This window comes from Macrotis lagotis, chromosome 1, assembly GCF_037893015.1.
Source record: "Macrotis lagotis isolate mMagLag1 chromosome 1, bilby.v1.9.chrom.fasta, whole genome shotgun sequence".
Lineage (NCBI taxonomy): Eukaryota > Metazoa > Chordata > Mammalia > Peramelemorphia > Peramelidae > Macrotis > Macrotis lagotis.
This window is the reverse complement of record NC_133658.1, coordinates 626,217,214-626,236,550: the sequence shown is the minus strand read 5'-3', so window position 1 is coordinate 626,236,550 and position 19,337 is coordinate 626,217,214. Positions and strand designations below refer to the sequence as shown.

The 19,337-nt window shown below is 33.0% G+C and overlaps 1 protein-coding gene across 6 annotated transcripts in view; it reads right to left on the bottom strand.

Annotated features, from left to right (window-relative positions):
• The window catches only part of SPOPL (speckle type BTB/POZ protein like), a 96,762-nt gene that overhangs the window by 27,644 nt on the left and 49,781 nt on the right, over positions 1-19,337 (bottom strand). For 3 of the 6 annotated variants that reach the window (XM_074215076.1, XM_074215077.1, XM_074215072.1), the window contains 3 exons: positions 3,059-3,194; positions 2,612-2,733; positions 2,223-2,374 (listed from right to left, as the gene is read on the bottom strand). In XM_074215076.1, the coding sequence (XP_074071177.1) occupies positions 2,223-2,374; positions 2,612-2,733; positions 3,059-3,142 (358 nt within the window). In that variant the 5' untranslated portion in view covers positions 3,143-3,194. The other 3 variants (XM_074215073.1, XM_074215074.1, XM_074215075.1) reach the window with 3 other exon arrangements.

The following is a 19,337-nucleotide window of genomic DNA, read 5'->3' as shown; positions in this document are numbered from 1 at the left end:
ATTGCACCAAGTACAGCACTATTAACTTTCTTCTGTCAGAAGAAAAAGAGAAAGGCATCCAATATGTTGGTTGGATGAATCATTTGTAGTAAAAGTTCAGGAAGACATAGATGAGAGTTACATAGGATCTTAGTGATCATAGTGATCTTAATTGTCAGAGAAAATGTAAGAAAAGATACAATTAAAAAAATTCACTGGGTAGGATATTTTTTTTAGGTTTTTGCAAGGCAATGGGGTTAAGTGGCTTGCCCAAGGCCACACAGCTAGGTAATTATTATTAAGTGTCTGAGGCTGGATTTGAACTCAGGTACTCCTGACTCCAGGGCTAGTACTCTATCCACTGCTCCACCTAGCTGCCCCTGGATATGAATTTTGAAAGAGAAAAAAACACTCTACAGCAAAGTATTCAACATGGAGTGCAACCAGATAATAAAATGGACAAAATATAATGAATTCCATGGTTAAATATCATCTTAATAATATGTAATTTTTTTGACATTTGGAACTGCCTCACTTTTCTATTTCTATTTCCCTACTGACATAAAAACTCAATTCATTCTTGGTTGATTTAATTTAATATATGAAATATAAGGTGAAAACCAGGCACATGGCAATATTCTTTATATTCTACTATGTATATGAAAATGTCTTTTTTATTTAAAGAAATATTTAAGAAAAAATATAAAGTTTAGGTTCAGAAGGTACTCTGATGAAAATTACTTGGCTGTGATTTAATATTTGAAAAAATTGAATGTATTATAAGCTATAAAAATAACTATATACAGTTAACAGTCTGCCATGTATGTGAAGAATTAAATAGCTTTTACTGAGTTCATATGTAATGAACATCTCACCTATCATCATGAAATTATGGACTATATTACTTCAAGTGTTTTACAGTAATCCTGAAAAGATTATAGTGATAAGAGAAAAGGAATGACTGGAGGAACAGAGAAAAATATCAAAAGATATTCAAAGGTTAAGTGGGTTAAGTGACTTGCATGGAATTACACAATATCTGAAGCCAGCTTTTAACTCGGGTCTTTCTGAGTCCAGGACTAGTGCATAACTTTACCTACTACTGTGTCATTTAGCTGCTTCCATTGATAAAGGAGAAATGATGAGGAACTAGTATTGCCTCATCAAGAAGTCAATATATCCATCTTTTTTTGAAAGGTTACATGACTGGCACAATAGGAGAAATATTATAGAGATAATTTACCTATGTATCAGCAAAGAATTCAAGAAAGTACAAGTTCTTGTGAACAGGATAAAGAGAACAACATTACAGTGGATTCAGGACTAAATAAATCACTTCATCCAATGAGGACATCATTATAAGAATGCCAATTTAGGAGATAGTCTTTAGTTGTGTTTTCTAAGGAGCTGTCTTTTGTCTTGTGTTGCTAATATTTTTTATATGTTGTGTATAGTATAAAGTGTATAGATAATATATTTAGTAAACTTAATAGTTCCCAAAGTTATAAGGTATAGCTAATACAATTGATAATTTACAAAAACAAATGACACTAAGTTGAATCTAATAAAATAAAAGATCAAAATTCTTCATTTGACATTTTTAAAAAATCAATTTCATGATAGCAAACAGTGTTAGCTGAAGGTAGTTAATGTATTTCTTCAAGTGATTAAAAAATGGATTATTGGGACAGGTAGGTGGTGCAGTGGGCACAGTGGGGGGCGTCTAGGTGGCACAGTGGATAAAGCACTGGTCCTGGAGTTAGGTGTACCTGGGTTCAAAAGAGGGCCAATATGTGCAAATTTAGGTTCCCTGTAAGGAAAGGCTACCTTAAAATGATTGTTTGCAAAAGTGGAAGAGATTCCTTCACTGGAGGTCTTCTGGCTAAAATAAGATGAAAGCTTACTGGAAATACTGTGGAAGAGATTCTTGGATAAAGATTGAACTAGACAGCTTGTGTGAGCGAGTGAATGAGAGTGTGTGTGTGTATATTTAAGTAAATGTTAGCCTGCCTGAAAAATAGTTTTACTATGTCATTAACCATAAATTCTTACTATTACCAAAACCTAACCTTAAATAAATAAAAAAACAACTCTCTGTTCTTTATTTCTTGGGGGGGGGGGGTAGATGAAGGGTAAGGAATTGCAAGTCAGGGGAACTGAGAAAAGTGTAGGAATGAGAGTGGGATTTAATTTAAATTACCACAGGGATTTCCTTATATTACTCTCTTTGTAAAATCACTTACCCATTGCTTTTGTTTCTTCCCTTTTAGCATTTAGAAGGGAAAATTTGAATTTTGCTCGAACTTCACTTTTGGGGCAGCTGACTAAAAGCAAATATAAGGACAAGTAGTCTTTACTTTCATCATCTAATCCCTTTGGATTTACTCTCAGGCACCTAAAATAAAACAAGTTCATAGGGAGAAATGTAAATTTAAAAGTTTCTTTTTAACATGAGCTATAAGGAAAATATTTATACTATATGATATAAATGACATCTCTATTAATTCATCCATATTTTTCCACAGCACAAAGAACTTACTTCAAATGTAATCTATTCTCTATTGATGCCTATCAGAAAATGAAAAGTAGTAACATAAAGTCTATAACAAAAAAACAAACCAAAAAAACTCACCATTTCATTTTGTCATTTGGGCCTGATGAAAATGTAGAGCTTTTTAAAACTTCACCCATTTCTTCTCTACAAAAGCTGAAGTTATTAATGGTCCACATGTAGGAAAATTTGACTACTTTAACCTAAGATTCAAAAATTTACATTTGTAAGCCTTTTCTGCATTTTTTCATAGAGATTATATAGAGCTTTGGGATAGGGGTATGAAAAGAACACATCAGACCTGTGATGTCAGAGAGATTTTCTCTGCAACTTATGAGTCTAATAGAATTTCAGAGAGAAAGAACTTCAATATAAGTTTACCTAATCTAAATCCACTCTACATTGTCTCTCCCCAGAATATTAACAAAATTTGAAAAACCATTTAGAAAACGTTCAGAGTAGTCTTCTCAAAAGCCAATTATCTTATTACAAAGTTTTAAGCAAGGTTATTTGATAAAGAATACTTGCCTGTGTATAACACCAACTTTCAGCTACAGGGCCACAGGTCATCTCTCCAGGTGGAGGTGGGGTGGGCACCCTAGACATTGCCATTTTATTGCAGGTTTTTATTATCAGGTCAGTAATCTACACTTCAGTAATTTACCTGTGAATAGAATAGGTTAAAATCAACTTATTCAAAAGTTTAATGACTGGAATAACAAAAGAATGATAGGAAAGAACTGGAAAACAGCAGATGCCCATCAGTTGAGGAATAGCTAAAAAAATTTTTGTTATATTAATGTGATGGAATATTACTGTGCTGTAAGAAATGAATGAGGTAAAGACAAAAAATATGGAAAGCTCTATATAAACTGATGATTATAATAAAAACAATGACTACACTAATGTAAATAGAAAAGAAAAATAGAAAGTGAATTGATATTGAGAACAAACAGGGCTCAAAAGATGATATATAAGATGTTTCCATTTCCCCTTGCGAAGATGGGACATCCACAAGTTGCACATTAAATGTATTTTTAGACTTTTTCAATGTCTTGGCAAATTATACTGATTTTTCTCTTTTTATTGTCTTTTAATCTTTAAAACTGCTCTATTTTTTATATGGGATGGCTCTTTAGGAGTAGAATTTGGGAGATACCAAGTTTCTACAAATGAGGTTAGGGAACATCTTGTTTTATTTTAATTGATTCATACTCCAAGTAAGCATTAAGACAAAAATTTAAAAGCATCAGCAATTTGTCAAGATATGCTTTAAAATACAACTATTTTTAAGAATTGCCTTACGGGGACATCTAGATGGTGCAATGGATAGAGCACCAGCCCTGGATTTAGGAGGATCCAAGTTCTAATCCAGCTCAGACACTTAATAATTACCTAGCTGTGTGAATCTTAGCCAAGTCACTTAACCCCACTGCCTTGCAAAAAAAAAAGGCCTTATGTTCCAAAGAAATAATAAGCTAGGTGATATCATAGCCAAGTGCAAAAGACTATCAAGTGTAAGATACTGTTCTCAAATAATTTATAATCTTTATGGGGATTCAGGACAAATGAAAGGATGAATTAACAAAGTTTCAAAAGGACCAAATGAATAATATAGGACAGTTGCATTTCATAATAGATCATTACCAAGTACCTCTAGGGTTTTATATTCTGGAGGGAAGAAAGTATGGTACAGGTATAATTATCAGAAGAGAAAAAATTAAGGAACAGTAAGCAATCAAAGTTCAGGGTCATTCTAAGAGTTGATTACTTAAAGAATTAATAATCCATAAGAAAAGATTTTATTTACCATAACTCTCTTCAACTAAAATCTTTTCCAGTAAGATATTCTACAGGCTGAAAATCATTACAAAGATCATAGAGGATTAATTATTTCCAGCAGGGAAACAACCAAGAACTACTATGCTCCTTAGATACAGAAACCTCTATTTGGGGAAAGAGCGAGAGCGTGCCAGAGCACAAGCTAAATAAATATTTTTCATATCATAACTAAACAAGATTAATGAGGACTATCTATTCTTACAAAGTATTTAAGTATGATATCATCTTCTACCATAATGTAGATAAATAAAACAGAACCTTGCTGATAAATAAAACAGAACCTTGATGTCAAATGGTTCATTAATCACCTAATGAAAAGTTGGAACTGAGAACTGAAGTAGAGACACTTATAGCTGTATTATATGTGAATGGGTGTGAAAAGATTTTAAAAGGAGGTCCCAGAGATGATTTTATTATGAGAATCTACCTAATGAACTTGGTGGAGGATGAAAGAGAAAAAATTTTAAATGGCTTTTATGAGGATTCAAGTCAGAAAAAAGTAAAGGCGTTTGGGGTTCCAAGGCCTATGATGGAAATTCTACTTTATTACTTACTATCTGGGATTCTGAATTAAGTAACTTTGCATCTCTATGTTTTCAATTTAAGTAAAATGAGACAATTGAAATAGATGATTTATAAAATTCCTGCCAGTTCTAATTCCTATAGCCAAATTTTGGATCAGAGGAAACCAATCAGCAGTAGCACAAATAATGTAAAATTAAGGTAGTCATTAAAAAGAAGAGCAAGTGTTTGGAGGTATAAGTGTAAGAATCATCTGTATACTAATTAATAGAAGAAAGTAAATAAACTCTAGAAGGAAGTGAAGTGAATAGACAGAAACAAAATTCACCAACTATAAACAATACCTACAGTTAACAAAAGGGGGGCTCATCTAAAGCTTATAGATTCACAAATACTTAGTTGATTTATCAGAAGATATTGATAGCAACCACCTAGTAAACACTATTCTAAGCAAAACAAAACTAGTTCAGCGATCCCCAATTTACCACTACTAACTTGGCAAGATCTGCATTAAATGAAAAAAAAAATTCACTTGACTTTACCATCCCAGTTTTCATAATTAAACTCCTAGAAAAGACCAAGTACACTATACAAGTACAAAATACAAACCTGAAAGAGGGAAAAGGGAATAGCATAGGTGGAAAGGCAAAATTAATAATTATAACCATTTATGTGAACAAATTGAAACTGCAAATTAAATTGGGTAAATCTTCTTATTATACAGGCATCACCCAGCATTAGCACTAAATATTAATCTAACCATTTAAGATGTTTTTAAAGACTATTGTGTGATTTCTTAGATGGTATGCTAAATATTTTAGGCCATTTGCTATTTTAAATGGAATCTTAGCACAGGGTCTGTCACATTAGTAAGCATTATATAAATCTTAGTTATAATCAATATGACTCTTATAATACTCAGCCTTGTCAAAGACCCTTTTTTTGGGTGCATCTTTTGAGATAATTATGTTGATAGAGTTAGACCTGGATGGGCAAGTCACTTAATCCTATTTGCCTCAGTTTCCCTCATCTGTAAAAGGAGTTGAAGAAAGAAATGGCAAACTTCTCTAGTATCTTTGCCAAGCATCAGATATGACCTGAACTGAACAACAAAGAAGAGACATGCAAAGACACCTCAAACCACTCCATTGGACACATGGGCAATCCAGAGTTGTGATACACTGAACACATTCAGGCATTTCTCATTTACTGCTCTATTTTTAAATTTTCTTTTCTTTTGCATTTAAAATATAATTTGTTATATGGTGTGAATCTCTGAGGGGGAGAAAAGCTAGGAGAAATTTTATTGACTTAAAAATGTGCCAATAAAATTTATTTTTAACAAGGAAATAAAGTTCTCAAAATTTAAGAGAAAGGAAGATTGAGCTTAAGAAACCAAAATATAGGAAACATTTTTAAAAGTCATATTAGAATAAAAGAATATAGTAATAAAGTTTTTAAGTCCTGCATTAGATAATTCCCCCAAATTTAGCTTCCATTCATACTTATCATACAGGACAAAAATAAAGTTTAATAAATGACAAGTGATAAAAGAAAGGTACTATATGATGCTTAAAGGCACCATAGACTGGAAATAATTACTAATTATATGTGCACTAATATAGTAATCCATAAAGGGAAAGCAGAACAAATTCAAAAACATGTAGACAGTAATACATGATTGTAGGAAACCTTAACATTCTTCTTAAAGATGGAAAAATATAAATTACATTCATTAGATTTTGAAAATTAACAGTTGCTAAAGAAGCTTTTTCAATAAGAATACTAAAGAAAAATTATCATCTGCAGAAACACAGAAATCAGAAGAAAAAACATTAAATATATCTTTTATAAAAGAAATTAATAAAAACAATTTTAAGTAAACAAATTAATAGAAACAGCAATTTTCAAAGTGTTCAAAAGACAGATGCCTAAATGGAGAATAAGTAAAGATAGCCTGAATTAGTAGGTCAGAGAAAAAAAAAAAAACCCAGTAACTATGTAAAGCAAAATGATAAAAAATAAAACAACTAATGAATCTCTGAAAGAGAAGTAAAGCTACAAATGAGGAAAACCCTACCCTGGCACAAAAAGATTTAGAAGTATATTTTATTGAGTATTTAAAGAATAAGTGTCAATGCTACAAAAATGACTCTATGTAATTGCAAAAATAAATCTGGTAATTATTAATTATTAAGTAATTATTAAGTGTCTGAGACCAGATTTGAACCCAGGTACTCCTAACTCCAGGGCCGGTGCTTTATCCACTGCGCCACCTAGCCGTGCAACCTCATTTCTTTTTTAAGATAAATATGGTACTATTAAAAATACTAAGGAAAAGGCAGTAAAAAGGGAATTTTGGACCAATCAAGAAAATTTAGGTTTCATTAAAATTTATAGAAAATAAAATTATTCATTAGAACTAAGAGTTAGATTGTTCTACTTTAGAGACTACCATACTTAATTCTTACAATTTATATAGATTAGCAAAGTTAATGAGTTGAATAAAAATACTGGGTTTATAACATGATGACATCTTTATAAAGGTCTTCTTGGTTCTGATTTAGTGTATAAAGTACACAATTGGTGGCTAAACAAAAATTCATTATAATATTTGGCTTACATTACTCTCTAATTCAACATCATGAAAGGGCAAATGAACAATCAAAGTAAGAATCAGAAATTAATCTACTGGTTGTATGATTTTAACCTAATTATACTATATTCATTTGGTCTCTTTAAAACTTAGTGTAGGGGTGGCTAGGTGGCGCAGTGGGTAAAGCACTGGTCTTGGGGTCAGGAGTACCTGGGTTCAAATCCGGTCTCAGACTCACTTAATAATTACCTTAGCTGTGTGGCTTTGGGCAAGCCACTTAGCCCCATTTGCCTTGCAAAAAAAAAAAAAAAACCTAAATCAAAACAAAACAAAAAACTTAGTGTAAACTATGTTATCATAGGAAAAATAAAACAAAACCTCTTCTAGGCCACTAGTTAACTTCTGAGTTTATCATGGGTATTCTTTTCAGCAATAAGATTCTAGGGGCAGTCAGGTGGCACAGTAGATAATTAGCCCTGGAGTCAGGAGTACCTGAGTTCAAATCTGGCCTCAGATACTTAACTACCTAGCTATGTGACCTTGGGCAAGTCACTTAACCCCACTCCCTCACAAACAAAAGAAAATTCTATAATTGCCCATCCAAATAACTCTCCTTGTTGACTACCTTAAATTCACCAGAAGATATTTATTCATTTGTGCTAGGGCCTTCCTCAAGCTACTCTGCCACTGGCTCTGAGGACACACAGAAAAGTCCATCCTTTTTTTTCCTAATCATATTTTTTTGATGATATACTTCACTATGGTCCTTTTTAATTTCTTGTTTCTGATGCCTACTCATGTCCACAATTGATCTTTCCCTTTCCCTCATCTTGATTTCAACTTTTATTCTACAGTAGTATTCAGTTTCTCATAGATACACAGCAACAAGAGAAAATGGGCCTTTATGTCAGGGAGCTATTGGGGGTTATTAAGACATAAAAATTTTACAATCTCCCAAAAGCAATTCAAACCTTTCCTCTTCCTGTTTAATTTTGGTTCTAACTTACTGCTTATTTAAAATGTCTGAACTGCAAAGATCACCTTCCCATCCCCCACACACATCCAAGATAAGTGTCTATTCAATAACATGGTAATCTACATTCACTGACCCGGAAAGGGGCAACAGGAGGTGTGGGGGCCAGGGGTCTCTTGCTTCTGGTGCCAGGCCCAACCTGCTCCAGGGAAAGTGTCAGGTGAGGAGTTTAATGGGACAATATCCATAATGTAAGTCTTCTAAGGCAAACGTCAGGTAGTCTGTTATCAGATATCACATAATGGTGCTGCCAGATGCTAATATAGGAGAAAGAAAAACTAACTCAAGACCAAGAGATTCCCAAAGCAGTCAGACTATCTCCAGTAGTCCTGTTTCCTATTAATCAGGTCATGAAATAGAATGATTCTTGTAAAGGCAAGTGAGAAGGATGCCTTGCACAGCATATTCCTTGCTACAATAAACATAATTGTGCAACTCACACCATCAATAATGTTGTTGGTCAGTATGGTCCTCTTTGACATTGAAGGACAAGTAGTAAGTGAATCAACATTCACCTACTGATTTATTTTTTACATATAGATACTTGAGTAATAATTTAAGCATGATCCTGTATTTCATTTAGGGCAGTGAAATATTTCTGGGATTAATAAAAATGAGAAAATGAAAATGGCATGCAATTAAGACAAGTATAATCTGACCTTATTTTAAAAAGTTGCTGATTAGAAAAATGAGAAATAAAAGGAAAGACATGGGTAATCACAAGGCAAAAAGTAATTTTACAATGCCTCAGTAAAACAGTTGGACTATGTGCTCAAGTGAGAGGGTTATTCACTAAGGACAATATCAGTTAAGATATAAACTCATTTTCAATACATTTGAGAAAGAAGTTAGAAAGCATATGATGTCTTCTAAAGGAGAAACAGTGGAAGGATAAAAGTTTCCCTATGTTCAGATGAGTCTCTTACAAAGCTAAGGCATTCCATTGATTACTTAAGAATCAAATTTGGAAGACAACTAGGCCTATTAGTCATACATTTATTATTCAAAATTATACAAACAAGGAATCAGAATTTAAAATGTGAGAACTGAAAGACACCTTTTAGTAGTATTTATTTTATATGTAGCATTTATTTTACAGATAAGGAAAGTGAAGCTCGGAGAACATAAGAAAATCTATCTACTATACTAAAATAATGGCATTTTTCTAAAAGAAAAGTTATCCTTGAAGGTAAGATCTGTTTTTCATGTTTGCTTTTATGTGCCTATATATATAATAGACCCCTTAATTAATGGCTGGTGAATCGAGAGGGTGGAGCAAGGTCTTTTTTTGAAAGTTACAAAGGAGCTGATTACTCCTTAAGGAAACAGTAATAAAGTACAATGAAAAATACCCACTATAAAAACTAGAACAAGCGTTCTTAATACTTTTTTATGTCATAGTAACCCCTTTGGCAGGCTTATGAAGTCTATAAACATCTTCTCAGAATGTCTGCAGATACATAAAATACGAAGAAATTATCTTGAAATACAATACTAAAAAGGAAGCCAATTATATTGAAATAAAGATGTAACCTTTTTTTCCCCCATCCAAATTCATAACCCCCCCCCCCGAAATCTATCCTCAGAGCCACTTTGGGTATCTGTAGACACTAGCTAGGTTAAGAAAACTTGGCCTGGAATAAGAGGAAAATGTTGTCTAAGAAAAAGACTAAGCAACTAATTTGTACATCTAATTCTAAGCAGTGTTATCACTGATTTGTGGAAAAAATTAAATTTATGAGACATTCTCAAGTTGAAGGGAGAACAACCATCAGGTACCTTTAGAAGTTTTAAATGCCATTGCCTAAGAAAAACCACAAATGTTTACTCTCATTTATTTTGTATTTGACATTGAATGTTTTGAACACATAATTGTTTGTATGGGTTCATAACCGAAAATCAATTTTTGTTTTAAGTTTTTGCTAGGCAATGGGTGGGGTTAAGTGGCTTGTCCAAGGCCACACAGCTAGGTAATTATTAAGCCTTTGAGGCCAGATTTGACTCCAGGGACAGTGTTCTATCCACTGTGCCACCTAGCCACCCCGAAAATCAAAATTTTTGAAGAATACTGTGATCTTAAAATGAACATTTTTCATAGAAACAGTTATTTACAAGTTTATTCTTGGAACCAGAGAGAAATGGCACGGTACATGTTTGATTTTAAAAAACCACCTAAGACACAATATCATAATTTAGTATTCCTGTTTTCATCACATAATCATAACAAAACATGTACAGTCAATAAAACTTAACTCAGTTTTAAACATAGAACAATTTCACCAAAGACTAGGCCATCTGTCAAAACAATTCTTCAATTAAAGAAAATAAGATTTTAAATCACAGCAGTGACCCGAATTATGTTTCTGTTTTATTTTTAGGTTTTTGCAAGAAAATGGGGTTAAGTGGCTTGCCCAAGGCCACACAGCTAGGTAATTATTAAGTGTCTGAGGCCGGATTTGAACTCAGGTAGTCCTGACTCCAGGGCAATGCTCTATCCACTGTGGCACCATCCTCCTCAGTGACCCAAATTATGAACAACAACTCTCGAGAAGTCTGATTTTTCAAAAGTAATTTTTAGTTTACAATTCTTCTTCATCCTTCCAATTCATTGTCATGCCTTTAAACTAAATTATACGACCTGTTTCTGAATGAAGACATTTAAGAGGTGTATCCATTCCAAGATTTACATTAACAGAATCCTTGAAAGAATAGTGTTTTTATTAGTATTGATAGGATTTTTTCTATTTAACTGTTTTTGAATGAAAAAGCTTTTTTCTTACAAAGATTTACACTTCTCAAGAATTTAAGTTCACCTGCAATAAATCAATTTAATTTCTCAGTGAAATTTTTATAGCCAAGTTATAGAAAAAACGTAAAGTTGCTAAAAAAGCAGCTAGGTGGCACAATGAATGTGTCAGGTATAAAATCACAGACTCAACTGTTGAACTCAAATTTGGCCTCAGACACTTAACTATTTTGTGACCGGCAAGTCACTTAACCCTGTTTGTCTCAGTTTCCTCATCTATAATATGAGCTGGAAAAGGAAATGGGGAAAATCACTATAGTGGTTTGCTAAGAAAATCTTAAATGGGATCATATAGAATTGGATGACTGAAAAATAATAACAAAATGTTTAAATAAAATAGTAGCACTAAGAAAATCATCTCACTTTACGCTAATATGTTCTGAAAAGAAATGGTAACATAATAATTACAAGAAATATTTTCAAATTTCCATTAGTTTCAAAAATATTTCATTCCTGATTAATCTTCAATTAGTCTGGGCTTCAAATGCAAAACCAAAGTTTCATCCTTCTCCCAACACTCTATATTAAATAGACATTAAAATATACTAGCAATGTTCAAGAAATTAATTTGAAGGGGCAGCTAGGTGGCGCAGTGGATAAAGCACCAGCCCTGGAGTCAGGAGTACCTGGGTTCAAATCCGGCCTCAGACACTTAATAATTACCTAGCTGTGTGGCCTTGGGCAAGCCACTAACCCCATTTGCCTTGCAAAAAAAAAAACCTAAAAAAAAAAGAAATTAATTTGAATACATTTATTTATTTAAAACAAATCCTCATCATCTACTATACATAAGAAGAGATATAAACAAATAAAAGGAGGTAGCCTTAGCAATCCTTTCTCTCCTTACTCATTCTTCTCCTTACTCATTGTACCAGATAAATTCCAGTTCAAATAATAAAGACCTGGAATTGAAAATGAAAGCAAAATCAACTCACTGAAAATAGACTTTACTTCCAGCTATGATGGCCAGTAGTTAGTCACACCAGTTCCCAACTCCAACACTTTTCTCCAAGAAAGATCTAAAAAGAGCACCAGAATGAATAATAGTCAAAAACAAATAAAAAACACAACTAAGTTCTTACATCCTTGAATAGTATTTACTTCAAAAAAAAAAAAAAAAAGGAATGTAAGCAAACAGAAGAAAAACAGCAGCCCAAGGAAACACAAGAAAGAAAGCCCTGGGAGGGTGAGAAAACTAACCAGCACCTAGATCAAGGTACACTCAAAAGGACAAAGAGACCAGCTCAGCACACTAAAAGGGAAAGTCAAACAGAACTCTCCCATCAGGGACAATGAAACTTTCTAACATCCTGAGCACTGACACAACCTGTAGCACTTAGTTAAAGAAACCCAGAAATAAAAGATCAGGAACAAAGAGAGTCTAACAACTACCTCATCCAAGATGATTGAGTTTAGTGGTAACATATTCAATTGAGAAAAGCTGAAAAAACATTAATGAATGAAAGTACCAACAAAGGACACTAAAGATTAAAACCCAAATGAAGAAAAAACAAGCACCACAGAAAAATCAATGACTTAAAATGAAGTCTATTGGAATTCATATAAGAAATAAAACAAGCTTTTAAATAATTTTAAAAATGAAATGGTAACTATACAGGAAGATATGAGATATATCAAGAGTCATAGAAAAATGGAAAGGAAAATAAACAGCTTTAGCACAAAAGTTGCACAACCTTCCTTGGATAAGAGACTTCTTGAAATTTAAATCTGACAAAGTGAGAACAATGACTTCTTGAGATAGGAAATATTAAACAAAATCAGTTTTGTGGGCTGGGCTATTATTATATAGCTACCTTCCTTTGGGGAAATGGGGTTATTGTTGTTACTGTTACTACAAAGCAATCAACACTAGTCAAGTTTTATAATTGCGAAATGCCCACCATGCTTACTTCCAAAGCCCTTTGTATTGTATTATTTGTGATTTTTGTTCTTTGAATGAGGTTTCATGAATCACCTGGGAGAATTCTAATATGAAAGACAGACTGGTGTACTATAATCACTGAAAGTCCTGAATGCAACCAGGCTTCTCTCCAAGTCACTGACCATCTGCAGTTTAAGTCCTGAAATGTAAAACAGTAATGAGTTAACCATCCAAGGTATAATTTGAGCATCAAACATTTTTCATTTACTTGAGATTACAATGTCATCAACGAATAGTAGAATTTGGAAGACTTTATTATCTTAATAGTATCCTTCTTTCATTAGGACTATGCCAGGCAGACTCTGAAAACCTGAAAAATTTCTGCCAAACATATGCTCATTTTCAAATGGTTACAAAGAAGCATGAAGGAAAACTATAAATATTATAAGTTCATAAACAGTAATAAGGACAGGAAGGAAAGCAACATTTTAAGATCACAATTAATAAATAAGCATTCTGCAGTAAAGAAGGAAAATTATGTGTGGAAGTGACTTTGTTCAATTCAACCACTAACATTTGTCCTTCATTTTTTAATTTGAGTGAGGAGTGCTGTGCTAATAACCTCACTTTCTCCATCAGAGCTATCCAGAGCCAATGGCCAGAGATGAATCAGGATGACTGGGGATAAGTAAGCAAGGTTAAAATGACATGCCCATTTAGTAAAAGTCAATGTCTGAGGCAGAATTCAAATTCTTGTCCTCTTGGCTCCAAGGTCAGTGCTCTAAACACTGTGCCACCTAGATGTCCTTCAATTCAACTAATACATTAAATGACTACTAAGAAAATGAAAACTGAATGCCAGGGGCAACTAGGTGATGCAGTGGATGCAGCACTTAGCCTGGAATTAAGAAGACCTCAATTCAAATCTGGCCTCAGACATTTGATTCTTACTAGATGTGTAATCAGGAGCAAGTCAGTGTAATCAGGAGCAAGTCACTTTAACTCCATTGCCTTAGGAAAACAAAACAATTGAACAAAAATAACTTAATGCTACAAAAATCATAATGATTATGTTTGGCACCAAAGAGATGACTAAAAATAACCATAAATGGTTAAAGGATATGAAAAAGCTATATATTAGCAAAATCAAATTTTTTAAAAAGTTCCAAATCATTAAAAGAAAATGTAAATTAAAGTAACATTTAAAGCTCCAAATCACAATCTTCCAAGTGATAAGCTGGCAAAAGAAAGTCAGACAGACATAAAAAGACAGAAAGAAAAAGAAATGGAAAATGTTACGAGGGATCATGGGAAAACAGTGCTGATGGAGCTATAAAAATTAGTTGAAACATTCTGGAAAACAATTTGAAAATATTACTGTGCATTTTCTTTGACCAGCAGCAATGCAATACTACAAGTGTGTGTGTTTGTTTGCGTGTGTGTGTGCGCGCGCGTGCATATATATATATATATATACATATATATATATATATATATATATACACACACACATATATATAATATATTCCAAAGAATTTTTTTAAAGGTTCATCAATATAAACATATTTAGAACAGTTTTTTGTAGTAGAAAGGAAATGGAAACAAAAGCCTCTAAAATGGGGAATAGCAAAACAATAGTACATGGATATAACAGAACTTTATTGTAACTTTAAAAAATGACAAAAGTGAAAACATCAAAGTAACTTGAAAAAACTTATTTAAACTAATCCAGAATGATGTTGGCAGAATTGGAAGAGCAATTTATATAGCAATAAAACTATAAATGAACAACTTTGAAAAACTTAAACCTGATCAATGGTAATACCAATAACAATTTCAGAGGACCAGGGCTGAAGTCTGACAGAAAAGTGACAAATTCATGTTTCATAATAACGTTTGGTCATTGACAAATGTGAGAATCTGTCTTTAACAACTTGTTACAAGGATTTTATTTATTTTTTAAATTTAAAGGAATGGAATAAATCATAGCTACAGGGGAAAGAGGTAAAACTGGCACTAATGAATGATAATAGAAAGGGTCTTAAACTAACGACAGCTAGTGAAAAAAAGGAATATATACAAAATGTTGATTATGAAAGACTGATTTTCCATAGCTGACTTGTAGTTAAATGTAATCAAAGGCATATGAGGGCATTCAAAGAAAGGTAAAATTACTTGTCAGTTAATGATTAAATAGAATAAGAAACAGAAACATAGTAAAATCTATGTAGTAAAAAATGAATGACATTTCAATTGCTATTATTGAAAATTAGAGAAATTTATGAAATGTGCCTCTTAAGCTATTTAAACTTGATGACAATCCCATTATTGATGAGGGAAATTTTTGTTTGGTTGGTTTTTTGCAATGGCGTTAAGTAACTTGCTGAAGGCCAGTGCTATATTAATTTAGCCACCTAGCTGCCCCAGGTTACATTCTTTTTGAACTTTCATCAATAACATCAATATTTTCAGTATCCATGAAGAAGTAACTAGACTAGAAGATATTTACTTCTATAAGAGTGGCCAGGATAGATGCTTCAAATTCTATGCAATCTTCCTGAAGGAAATGCTGGAGGAGACATAGGAGGGACTAGTATTTAAGTGGGGGCGGCTAGGAGCACAGTGGATAGAGCACCGATCTGGAGTCAGGAGTACCTGAGTTCAAATCCCACCTCAGACACTTAATAATTACCTAGCTGTATGGCCTTGAGCAAGCCACTTAACCCCATTGCCTTGGAAAAAACTAAAAAAAAAAAAAAAAAAAAAAAAGATTTAAGTGAGGGAAAAGAATTTATTTTGTTCTGCATGACTCTAGAAGGAAAAAAAGGTAAAATGTGGCAGTTTAGACTTAATATTTGAATAAAGTTATCTTTATACACTTCACTGGGTTAAAAAAAAAAGTAAAATAGTCCAGGAATCAAATCACAAATATCAGGGGTTTACAACTACAGATATCCAGCCATTGCACAATTGTCAAGAATTCTTTTAAGACATGAAATGGATTTACTGAAAAGATGACATCAAAAAGTGACATTTCTAACCAAGCATACATCACTCCAGAATATGGGTTCTTGCCTTTTTTTGTGTTGGCAATGTAAAGAAAAGAACCCCTTTCTTGAAGCAGCTTATGACTAAGGAAGAGATGGAGAACATCACTAAAAACAAACTAGATGACTTCAGTTACATTAAATTAAAAAAGCTTTTTCAGACAAAGCCACTGTAACCAAGATCAAAAGAAATGTAGTAAACTGGGAAACAATCCTTACAAATAATGTTTCTGACAGACTCATTTCTAAAACATACAGAGAAACTGAATCATGTTTAAAAAAAAGCCATTCCCCAATTGACAAATGGTCAAAGGATATGCATAGGCAATTTACAGATGAGGAGATCAAAGCAATCCATAGTCATATGTAAAATTGCTCTAAATCATTACTAATTAGAGAAATGCAAATTAAAGTTTCTCTGAGGTACTACCTCATATGCTTCTCAGACTGGCTGATATGACCAGAAAGGAAAATGATCATTGTTGGAAGGGTTGTGGGAAATCTGGAACACTATTACATTGTTAGTGGAGCTGTAAACTCATCCAACCTTTCTGGAGAGAAATTTGGAAGTATGCCAAAAGGGCAACAAAAAATGTGCATACCCTTTGATCCACAATACCACTACTGGGTCTATACCCTGAAGAAATGATGAAAAAGGGTAAAAACATCACTTGTACAAAAATATTCATAGCAGCCCTGTTTGTGGTGGCAAAGAATTGGAAATCAAGTAAATGTCCTTCAACTGGGAAATGGCTTAAGCAAACTGTGGTATATGTATGTCATGGAACATTACTGTACTATTAAAAACCAAGAGGGATGGGAATTCAGGGAAGCCTGGAAGGCTCTGCATGAACTGATGCCGAGTGAGAAGAGCAGAACCAGATAAACACTGTATATCCTAACAGCAACATGGGGGTGATGTTCAACCTTGATGGACTTGCTCATTCCATCAGCTCAACAATCAGGGGCAATTTTGGGCTCTCTGCAATGGAGAATACCATCTGTATCCAGAGAAACAACTGTGGAGTTTGGACAAAGACCAAGGACTATTACCTTAAATTTAAGGGAAAAAAACTGATATTTTATTGTTTGATCTTGCTCTTATACTTTATGCTTCTTCCTTAAGGATATGAATTCTCTCTCATCACATTCAACTTGGATCATCAATGTATACCATGGAAACAATGTAAAAACTGACAAATTGCCTTCTGTGGGTGGGGGGAGTAAGATCAGGGGGGATATTGTAAAACTCAAAATAAATAAAATGTTTAAATAAAAAAAGAACCCCCTTTCTTAAATTAACCTTTTAAAAAGTATTACAACTCCTTGATAGAGGGTATTTGTTATTTCAATGAAATTCCAAATTTATTTTCCAACATATATCCTCCCCCCCTCCAAAAAAGATGTTTTTAAAGAATCCTAAAAATTCAACAGGGACACAAAAAAGACATCAAGATTAAAAATAAATTTCATGGGGCAGCTAGGTGGAGCTGTGATAGAGCACCAGACCTGGAGTCAGGAGGACCTGAGTTCAAATCCATTCTCAGACAATTAAAAATTATCTAGCTGTGTGATCTTGGGCAAATCATTTAACCCCATTGCCTTGCAAAAAACTAACAAATAAATAAACAATGAATTTCATTCAAAATAAGAAACTGTATAAAAGGAGGGTTTAACCTACAAAGATTTAGGTGCTGTTATTATTTATAAACTTAACTAAAATCCACTCTTTACAGCTCAAGTATTAATCTTCCTTAGTAGATGGCAATTGTTATTGCAAATGAAATTCCAAATTTTTTTCCCCACACATATCATTCCCTCCCATCCCCCAAAAATGGTGTTTTAAAGAACCCTAAGGAGGAGCATGGTGGTACAGCAGATAGAGCACTGGCCCTGGAGACAGGAGGTCCTGAGTTCAAATATGATCTCAGACACTTAATAACTGCCTCACAGTGTAACCCTGATCAAGTCACTTAACCTTCTTGCCTTAAACAAAAATAAGATTTTTTTTTTAAATCCTAAAAATTCAAGAGGGAAAAAGACAGGACATAAATCAGACATCAAGATTAAAAAATAAATTTCATTTAAACTAAGAAAATGTATAAAATATCAGGAGGTTTAACTCACAAAGATACATTTAGATGTTGTTACTGTTTATAAGCAACTAAAAATCCACTCTTTCCAGGGGAAAAAAAAAACTTAAATAACTGAAGAATAACTCAATGTTCCTTGGCTAGACCATGCTGATGCTATGATGCCATGCATTTTTTAACTTTAGCATCAAAAGAAATTACCAAGGGATGACTTTATGAAACTGAACAAACAACAAAATTCACAGGAGGAAGAAATCAATCAAAAACTGGAAATAGGAAATGGAGCCTTACAATTCCAGATCTAAAACCAGAAGGAGTAAACTATTTGATACTTATTTTAAAAAACAGAAACAGTATCAAAAACTATCAAACATAGTAGTTTAGTGATTTTTTTAAGCCAAGAAACTCCCGAACAGATTAACTGCCAGAGAAACTTGAAAGCAGACTGGCAGAAATTAAGTTTAAATGAATTTCTCTGTTTATTTATTAATTCACCCCATATATTCAGATAACAGGAACGTGTAACAATAAAAATCATTCTCCAATAAATTAATTATCAAAAAAATGAACAACCTGGTCATGAAAGAAATGTAAGCTAGCAAAAGTCACATAAAAAAATGCTCCACACATCATTAACAAAGGTGATATAAATTAAATCAAATATGATAACTGTAGTTTCACCTCACAATCACAGGATGAATGAAAATTACAAAAAAGAAAAATGACAATTGTTTGAAGCCACAGAGAAGGTTGACAGAGCTGTGAAATGGTTTGGTCATCCTGGAAAGCAATTTAATCAATTAAACTAAATAAATTAAAATGAACTAAATCACACATTTGTCAATCCATCAATACCACCATTGATTACACACACACACACACACACACAAATACACACACAAAATTATAGTTCCTTTTTAGCAGCAAAGAATTAGAAATAAAATCACATCCATTAATGAGGTAATGACAGAACAAATCATTACATA